General features: G+C 39.6%; 1 protein-coding gene across 3 annotated transcripts in view; it reads right to left on the bottom strand.

The window, feature by feature from the left end:
* Nucleotides 1-1702: 1702 nt before the first annotated feature.
* The window catches only part of DARS2 (aspartyl-tRNA synthetase 2, mitochondrial), a 29403-nt gene continuing 20781 nt past the window's right edge, over nt 1703-10324 (bottom strand). Inside the window, exons 13-17 of one of the 3 annotated variants that reach the window (XR_011996344.1) lie at nt 8931-9083; nt 6349-6567; nt 6022-6132; nt 4412-4548; nt 1703-3417 (exon numbers count right to left, since the gene is read on the bottom strand). Coding sequence is in view for 1 of the 3 variants with exons in the window: in XM_072733054.1 (XP_072589155.1) it covers nt 3203-3417; nt 4412-4487; nt 6022-6132; nt 6349-6567; nt 8931-9083 (774 nt within the window). In the remaining 2 variants the exon portion in view is untranslated. The remainder of the gene's footprint in view (nt 3418-4411; nt 4549-6021; nt 6133-6348; nt 6568-8930; nt 9084-10324) is intronic. The other 2 variants (XM_072733054.1, XR_011996345.1) reach the window with 2 other exon arrangements.

Raw genomic sequence — 10324 nt, 5'->3', positions numbered from 1 at the left:
ACCTTTAAGGAACCTGTCAAGCTTTTGTATAGTATCAAAGAAGAATATCCATAATCATCAGGAAGGCTATTGAAATACTTCTCCCTTTTCCAACTTCACACTTATGTGAGGCCAGGTTTTCTTCATATATTTCAACAAAAACAATAACTCAGGTTTGTCCAACTCACACAAGCTCTTTCTACCAAGTACATTGTCTTAAATAGAGAAGACTGACTCAAATGTGCATTATTGCAGGACTTACATGTGTAACTCTTTACACAGCTGTCTCCTCTGATATTCTTACAATGTACTTGGTTATTTCTCATCTTACAAAGTAACTCACCTTCCTCAAAATAAGTGAAAAAAAAGTATCCTTAAGGCAGTATTTTTAGGATGGGTTATGCTTAAAAAAACCAGTAGCAAGGAATGTGATCAGTGCTACAGAGTTCTGGTTCTTTGGAGAAGGGAATACTGGAGTAGTTGGACAGATGCATCATTTTATGCAGGGAAAGCCCAAGAGCATAAAGCGATCCCATCGTACTCATCATCTGACAAATCTGTTCCCAACAAGGAAATATTGTTCATAAGACAAAGCTCTCTTGAAGCTAATAAAAATAACTATTGATGTTGTGGCTGGCACTGGCTTACCATGTTTTTGAAATCTGCAACACAGGATAAATCTAAATTTCTTAGGAAAGTGGGGAAATAGGATTTGAAATAAACTCAGCGTCTGGTGTATGATCACACTGTGCCTTTCAAAGTCTTGGCTGTTTTATTTTCAACTTCATTAAGTAGTTCCTTAATTTTTGAGAAAAGACAATTTAAAATTTCACCCCCACTCATAAAGATTAAAATAGTGACTTTTCCCTGGATTTCAGAATAAGCATTTTGTTTTTTTCCCCAGAGAGACAAGACTGAAGAAAAGCCAAGTGATGCCCAAAATAACCAGGTCTTTGAAATATAGGACTGTTTGACTTCTGAGGACTGGTAGCCTTTGGTATTTATAGCCTAGAATATATTCTCTGGATTTTAAGTGTCTCCTGGAACTCTCATTTCCAGGATAGAAAGACAACATTTTAGTCAGAATCAGGCTTCCCACAATCAATAGTGAATTACACTTATCCCACAGGGGATAAATGGAAGTAAACTCCATTTCCCCAACTGTTAAATGGAATCTCTACAAATTCTCTCCACCGAGAAAGGGTAGACAGACTTGGATACCCTTTCTCACCAGGAAGGCCCAGCCAGCAAGAATTTTCTTGCTCCAGAGTACACTCACAGATGGGAAGATTGGGTTCAAGGACTTACTTTTTATGATTGTCCTTCTCTGGTTGACTTACTTCACTCAGCATAATACCATGGTTTCACTTGCACAGGGGAATATAAAAATTAGTGAAAGGGATTATAGGGAAAGGAGAAAAAATGAGTGGGAAAAATTAGGGTGACAAAACATGAGAGACTCCTAATTCTGGGAAACAAGGAGTAGTAGAAGGGGAGGCAGGCGGGGGGGATGGGGTGACTGGGTGACGGGCACTGAGGAAGGCACTTGATGTGATGACGCACTGGGTGATATACTGTATGTTGGGAAATCGAGCTTCAATAAAAACAAGTAAAAAAAAAAAGGACTTAGAGAATAGCTCCACCTAAAGGTGAACCACTTTTCTGCAGCAGTGAGAAACATTCACACTCTTCTTGGTCTACTGAGCAAGAGATTAAAACCGTATTAAAACCGGAAGGAAAGCTGATTTTATTTTCAAATAGAAACAACTAAAGGATTGTTTTGCTTAGAACACTAAGAAAACTAGGCAAGGATATAAGACTGATACTTGGTACTTAGAAATTATACCTCAAAAGAATGTCAAGGCAAAAGTGAAGATAAAGGAGAAAAGAATACTTTCATTAATTAAGGCCTAGTTCTCATTTCATAATGATTAATTATAAATTTTATTTATGTCATAGAATGTGTAAAAAAATTACAATAGTCGGTGTTCACTTTTCTATATATTCGAGGTTGGCCCAAGATCAGTATTTTCAATTACTTATGATTGAGGAGAAATGCTATTTAGGGATTATTATTGTTTTATTATTTTTTAAAGACTTTATTTTTAAGTAATCTTCACATACAATGTGGGGCTGGAACTTACATCCCTAAGATCAAGAGCTGCATGTTCTATCCACTGACCCAACCAGGCACCCCAATAATTATTTTTAAAGATAGAGGGCAGCCCCAATGGCCCAGTGGTTTGGTGCCGCCTTCAGCCCGGGATATGACCTTGGAGCCCTGGGGATCGAGTCCCACATCGGGCTCCCTGCATGGAGTCTGCTTCTCCCTCTGCCTGTGTCTCTGCCTCTCTCTCTCTCTCTGTGTCTGTCATGAATAAATAAAATCTTAAAAAAAAAGAAACATAAATAGAAAGCTAATTAATAAAATTACTGTTTTTCCTATACTATTAGATATCAGTTTTATTTAATCTTAGGCTATAAGATACATAGATATACTTGTATCTGTTTACAGATAAATGATACCATTATCTTACATTTGTACAATGCTTTATAGTTTTCCAAAGCTTTTTCACTTACATTTCCTTTCATATACATCATTTACTCTAGTTCTGGTAAGAAGAGCCCCGTGAGGTAGCCAGAGCAAGTAGTGTTTCGATTTCATATAAGCAGGAAAGGAGGCTTATGTAACTTCCTCAAGGTGAAACGCTAAGATTCTGTGACTTTCATTTCAGTAATTTTTTTTTTTTTGCATTATATCATGATGTTTCTTACTATATTATGCCAAGAGTTGAAAGGTCACTATCTAGCTTAATTTATAGACTCTCTTGATGAGGGTGGTTGAATTGACCCCTCCAACAACTGACTAGTCTAAAGGGCAAGCATTTCCCCACATTTCACATGGTCTGATTACTTCTGTCCTAAGTGAACAATCTACTATCCAAGCACGAAAAACATGATGAGAAAACACTAAGCTAGTATATTATTCAGACAAAGGGCCATTTTCACACCTCTCCAAATAACAGAAACTGCAAAAAAAAGTCCCAAACAAAAAATCCTAATAATGCATGTTATCAAGTCAAAATCGGATACCTTCTGTTTCTTAGTTGTGGTGAGAACATGGTCTGGATTCCTCCCACCTAATGACCTGCTTATCAGACCCCTGGCAGAAGTCCGCATCTGTTTTTACCCTCAGGAAGCAATGCAGACAAAACCCAAAAGCTCAACTTTCTGGACAGTATGGCTGATTCAATGAGCTCTTTTCTGCTTCTGAGTCTGCTGGCCAGGAGACTTGGATATGATAGGGCTTCAGTTCCTCAGGAGGGAGAGAATCTGGGGCATTGCTCATGAGGTCATGCCCCCTGAAGGACTTAGGGAAGGCTATGACATCTCTGATGCTTGGTGCTCCAGTGACAAGGCAGATCAGTCTGTCTAACCCTGGAAGTAAAATACAAAGGTAACAGATGAGAATGTAATCTAAGGCTGGGAGTGAGAACTTTTCCACAAAGGTTGTAAAGAACTTTTAAATACAAGTCTTTAACAAGCTGCGGCAAAGCAGAGTTCCCTGCCTTTTCAAGGGAACTTCTGTTTGTCTGAAAGGTTCTTTTCTATCTTATTCTAGAAAAATGCTCAGGATATTTATAGGCTCAAATTAAGTCACAGCAATTAATAAGTCCTTAGCAAGGGTTTTCTAAAGGTTGACAAAAATCAAGTGCTGTGCAGGGTACTCCAAGAACACAGATGGAAGCCCAGGCTGGTGGGGCACCTAGGTGGCTCAGTGGCTGAGCGTCTGCCTTTGGTTCAGGTTGTGATCCTGGGGTCCTGGGATCAAGTCCTGCATCAGGCTCCCAGGAGGGAGCCTGCTTCTCCTTCTGCTTATGTCTCTGCCTCCCTGTCTCTCATGAATAAATAAATAAAATTGTTTAAAAAAAAAAAGCCCTTGCTAGTGAGGACCTACAATCTAGGTGAGCTTCTGAAAATTTCTCACTCTTCCATGTTTGATAAAAAAAAAAAAAAAAAAAAAAAAAGCAAGGTGAGCAACCACAGCAGAAGGGCACTGGCATATTCCTACTTTCACACAAGCTGAATACTTGGGAGCTGTGCTTTCCAGACTCCTATGAATGCATCTGTGAGCCCCCAGGGATCTGAGCAATACTGACTTAAGACTGAAGTTTTATTCTATTAAGAAATCTTTCAAACGCAAATTATCAGTCAAGTTTTACCTTTAACCAGTAAAATGCATTTTAAACCCGTATCAACGAAATAACAAAATGAAAATATAAACTTAAATTCTTCTAGAATTCTTGGGCTCCTTGCACCCTATCCTTTTTATCCTCTCCTCTCCTTCTCTGCCCTTGCTTGTAAACTGAGCCCAAATTTGAGACACACGATTATGGAATGAAATTTAGCTTGGAAAAGGAGAGTTGTTTACCTAAGGCAATTCCTCCGTGAGGGGGTGCCCCAAATTCTAAAGCCTGGAGCAGATGGGAAAGCAATTTCACATCTTCCTGAAATTCAAAACATAATTCAATTTGAATATACACTGAGGGTCCTTGGTAAGCTTCGGTGCTAAAGGGAAAAAAAAAACAGATGAATTAAAAATATCTTAGGAGGTTTATAGTTTAGCAAGAGAATAGGGCAAGTCACAGATATTAAAACATGCAGAGAAATGCCTGGAACTCAGTAAATGTAGCTAGGATTATAATGATAATGCCAACAGAGTAACACCAATCAAGGACATGGAGATGTGGGCTCAGAGGTAGGAAACTGTCCTATCACAGGGTCAAGGGAAGAGAACATTATTAAGCGGGAAGAGGAAGGTAGGACATCTTGGGAGCCAAGAACAGGCTTGTTCTTTGGTGGCTGTGCAAGTTAACTTATGTGGGGCAATATGTGTGGATATGCTGAAAATGTACCTGACAAAGGTTCTCTCACCAGGCTACAGATCTGAAACAAGTGGGGAGCTTTTAAGGAACAAATGCTAAGGCCTCACACTTAGAGCCTTTTATTTAATTGATCTGGAGTAGCGGGGTGGTTTTTTGTTTTTAACACTTTCCACTTGATTCTGTTCTAATGTGCAGCAGGGCTGAGAACCACCAGTGGTAGGGAAGAAGCAGAAGCAATGAATTCTCACTGACTCTTAAATGAGCTTAACAGTTAAAGGAAGGAAGAAAATGGGCTGGAAACTGAAGACTGGATGCCTCAAGTTGGGAGGAGACAAGTTAAGGGAGGTCGCAATGTCCTTAAAGCTGACAGGGAGTTTGGGGTTTGACTTTTCCAATCCTGTTCTCAAATAAAGTTCTTTCACCCTACCTCCCACCTGTTAGTTAATATGGCAAAATGATCTCTCAGGATCAGATTTTCTTGGATGTTTTCTTTCCTGAAATCTATCCTGACCTTCTATGGAATCATCAAGAAACTGCAGATTCTTAGGCATGTATCTGTAGAGACTCTTCTTTTTAAAATTCCGATTATCCCACTATCATTAAAATACCTCCCTGCCCCTATTAAATGATACAAAATTATTTTAAATCTGGCCCTTTCTCTAGCATCATCATTTCCATGCATTTCTGACGGCATCATTTTTGTGCAGGGTGGTGGTTAAGAAGTTAGAAGCTCGGGCTGGAGAGCCACTGACCTGGATTCAAATAGTGGCTCAGTTTACTTCTGTGCTGTGTGACTCTGGGCAAATTAATTAATCTGCCTCAGTCACTCATCTTTGAAATGGGCAGAATAAGGGTATTTATCTCAAAAAGTAATTGTGAGGATTAAATGTGTCAGTGCGTATAAAGAACTTAGTGCCTGGCACAAATAGCACTAATAAACGGCTATTATGGTCATTTATTTTTCAGTCTTACACTAAAGGTAGAGAGACAAGCCAACACTACTCTGTATCTAGTCAATCCTTCATTCATGACAAACTAAAAAAAAAACCCACAAACATTCTGGAAATGCTAGAATGCTCATTACTATACCACCAATGCCAGCTAAAACAACAGATACTTTGGTTAAAAAACCAAACAGGTTAGAAGATGATGTTACCTTTAGTAACTCTGCCAGAATGTAACGCTGGAGCTCCGCATCATGAATTCGGATAGAACCACCTCCTATCTCATTGCCATTTAAAACCAAGTCATAGTGTTGGCTACGGACCTAGAAGATTCATAGAGCCTTTACGTTAGAGAAAATTTCTAAGTTTCTGTTCTACAGGTTGAAGTCACTGCAGCTACTCAGAGACTATGTATTAACTATGGGCTCAAAGCTGACCATCTCTTCTGAGGCTTCCAGAACTGGGTCAGACTGTGAAATCTGAATGCCTCTGGCTTTGTTTCCACATTTCCTTTTTATTTGGAAGTACAGACATGGTACCTTCTCAGGTTCAGAGTATAGGAGCTGGACATCACTGGGGTGAGGAGCAGTAAATGGGTGGTGGGCTGACTCCAGCTTTTCAGGATTTTCCTCCTTGGGTAGGAAGAGTGGGAAATCCACAACCCAAAGGAAAGAGAAGAGAGCTGGGTCACGAAGCACCAATCCTCTTGCTTCTAGAAGGTCAGCACATTCCAGTCTTAATTTTCCCAGCACAGAGCACTGCAAACAGAAGATGCAAACACTGATTTAACCGTTATGACACAAGCTGGACTCTCCAGCTGGGCTGTCCTCTGAGAAGAGATTAGACAATTAATAGATGAGATACTCTGGGCCTCTTGGGGGACAAAGATCAGAGGATGATGGGATTGAAACATGGTTGACAATGACCATCACACTGGGTAGACCAGGTAACGATTTGGTAACAGTGACTGGGCAGAGGTAGCTGAGCTTGCCTGACCTGGCTTTATCTCCAGTTTGGCTACTGACTCGCTTCTCTGCACCCTTTTCCATAGGATAGTTTAGATAAGCAGATCTACTCCAAAAGGCTGTTGTGAAGATCTAGTGAGATAGGACATGTGTGGTGCAATTACGGCAGCTCTGATGGGATTGTTTTCCTGACTTCTTCTGTGGGGTATTTTGAGGCTCTAATGAGTGCCTGGCACATAGCTGATATCCAATAAATGTTGGCTATTATTAGAGGGGCAGTACGGATGAGGGGTTTGTTTAAGAGTGACTTTTTAAAAAAGACTTTATTTATTTATTCGTGAGATACATAGAGAGAGACACAGGCAGAGGGAGAAGCAGGCTCCCGGTAGGGAGCCAGATGTGGGACTCAATCTCAGAACCCTGAGATTACAACCTGAGCCAAAGGCAAATGCTCAACTACTGTGCCACCCAGGTGACTTCTGAAGCCAGACTTCATAGGTTAGAAACGTGGTTCCGCCACTGCCTCACTGTTGTGTGAGCAAATTCTAATCTCAGTGCTTCAGTTTTCTTATCTTAGAATAGTAACTGTATCAGTCCTCTCAATACCACTGGCATGAGTATTAAATGAGTCAATCTACACAAAATACTCAGAACCATGCTGAGCAAACAGTTAGTTTACTAAGTGCTAAGTACTACAATATGCAGATCTTCCATGAGAAGGGGCTGTCAGAACGGAAACCAGGCCTGGAGACATGTACTGAATATCATTTGATGGGTTCCTCTAGCTTACATAAAATATCCACACAGGATACTTGAACTGTGACATATTCAGAATGCTAATGCCATTCGTTTTAAGTCTGGTTTCCAGTTCTTTCAAGGAATCCTAGTAGGAATTTGAATGATACCTTCCTGAGAGAACACCACCAGTAGTTTCAACCTCATACTAGGGGAAAGTGGAATGACCAAATGAGTTTGCAGCAGGATATTCATATAATACAAAATCCCAAGCTCTTTTATAAGTAATGAACTGGTGCATTCCCCAGCAAGTTTATCAGCACTGTTCATGTGGTATTAGAAACTAATGTTGATAAATGAATTCATTAAAAAGATGACTACAGTATCAAAATAAATTTATAATTAAATAGCTTTCTTTATTTCAGTATTGCAGGGGAAAGACGGAGTTACATTTACTTAATTTACTTATTTAAAAGATATCTTTTAAATTTTTATTTATTTAATGTAATCTCTATACCCAATATGGGGCTTGAGCTCATGACCCTGAAATCAAGATTGCATGCTCTTCCAACTAAGCCAGACAGCCAGCTCTGACAGTAGGTTACATTTAGCACTGAAACCGAACTCTGAAACTTTTCCTTTGGAAGAAACAATGAAACAATAGCACATTATTAGAAGAATGGACTTGATAAAGCACTAATTAGACACCATTGCTATAAAGAAATCATGTTGTACTTCAGTGCAACAAAGAATTTATATTGCACTTGACCTTCCTCCTATATTTTCAATATTCATGTTTGACTTATATTCCATACTTCTATGTATTTTACAATGATCTCTATGGCTAAGTTCAGTCTTCCATACATCTGCAGAGTGGTGATTTAGCCACGGTATGGTGGTATTCATCACCTGACAGCTGCTGTTCCAGAGATAGAAGGGTCCTGCCTTGACCAAGTAGGGCCAGAGATGTCTGTCAGTCCAGTAGACTTCTGATCTATCCCTCCACAGTTTTAGGAATGCATTATCTACAAAAGTTTGGGATTACCAAATTTTCCTAATCTGCAAAACTTTGACAATGAAAATATATTTTTCACAGTCCTACAAGGAATACCAATAAATAGCCCTTTACCTAAGTGGCTTTCCTAATCAGAGCCAGATCTAATCTGTGTGAACAATGCCAATTATCACAATTATCACTGTGTGAGCAATGCCAATAGAGGCCGGTAGCTGATGAAAAATAACTCTAGTTTTGATACAATGCATTATTTAGTGCCCAAAAGTATTTATTAATACAAAACTGATGTAGAACAGCTTCATTTTATGAAATTAAAAGTCAATTTTAAGTATGTACTATGTACACAGGAGAAGAGAGGCATCATTCAGCATCAACAGTACAAATGTTTAGAGGTAGTTTTTCTTACTGCTTTCTTGTGCTCTCCAGCAGTTAGCAGGACCACATCATCCTCTTGGATTTCCATTAGTCTCGTTAGTCCTGATCTTTGCTCCTCCATTATGGACTTAGCAACTGGAGAATTCCAGTTTCTATTGGCTTTCAGGAATATAGGTAAGACTTCCTGTGATAAAGAAAAAGACTTATTCACATTTTTTTTTTTAAAGTGGGGTTGATTTATTCTTCTTGCTGTACAAATGATTTCTTGTTCCCAATAGAACATGAGATGATCTTCATTCCCTCCCTCAACCCTTTCAAAATGATACTAAAGGAATTACAAAATTAATCTCACCATAATCAAAAACAGAAGGGAATAAAGGGTGGTGGTGGTGGGGCACTGGCAAAGAGATTTCTGCAAATTTGTGGTAGGCTGCAAATGAATGGAGTAGGAACAATTAAAGCAGCAAGATGCAGGAAGCTCTGGCCTGGAGAAATATGGAGTGGCCTCAGCACAGAAAGAACTGAACTACCCTGCAGAAGGCTAGATGGCAGGCTCAGGACTCTTATGGAGCTTTGGTTTCTCAGGGAATGGTCAATGGCTCTGCTGCTCCCCCCCCTACACTAAACCTACCCTTTTTTTTTTTAAATACAGATTTTATTTATTTATTCATGAGAAGCACAGAGACAGAGGCAGAGACACAGGCAGAGGGAGAAGCAGGCTCCTCACAGGGAGCCCGATGTGGGACTTGATCCCAGGACCTGGCACCATGCCTTGAGCAGAAGGCAGATGACCAATGGCTGAGCCACCCAGGCGTCCTCCACAATCAGCTTTTAAATGCCTCATTCTGGGATGTGAGTGGAGAATGGGTGAAATAAGTGATAGGGATTAAGAAGTGTACTTGTAAGGAGCACTGGTATTATAAGGAAGTACTGGCTCACTAAATTGTTTTTTTTTTTTTTCTGGCTCACTAAATTGTAAACCTGAAAGTAATACTACACTGTATGTTAACTAACTGGAATTTAAATACAAACTTAAGGGCAGCCCAGGTGGCGAAGCGGTTTAGCACCGCCTGCAGCCCAGGGCGTGATCCTGGAGACCCTGGATCGAGTCCCACGTCGGGCTCTCTGCATGGAGCCTGCTTCTCCCTCTGCCTGTGTCTCTGCCTCTCTCTCTGTCTCCATGAATAAATAAATAAATAAAATCTTTTAAAAAAATAAAAAAAAAAAAAAATAAAAGCTTAAATGCCTCATTCCAAATATATGCAATCAATAATTATCATATATCAAAGAAGTTCTGCAGTATTTAAAAAAAAAAAAAAAGAAGAAGAAAAGGACCTGAGAAGAAAGAGGTAATTTAGGGACCAAAGGAGGACTGAATCCTCAAAGGCACTCAAAACTATATTTTGTCAATAAAACCAGAATAAA

Source organism: Vulpes vulpes, chromosome 13, assembly GCF_048418805.1.
Source record: "Vulpes vulpes isolate BD-2025 chromosome 13, VulVul3, whole genome shotgun sequence".
NCBI lineage: Eukaryota > Metazoa > Chordata > Mammalia > Carnivora > Canidae > Vulpes > Vulpes vulpes.
Note: the sequence above shows the minus strand (reverse complement) of the source record. Positions and strands in the feature narration are given on the sequence as shown.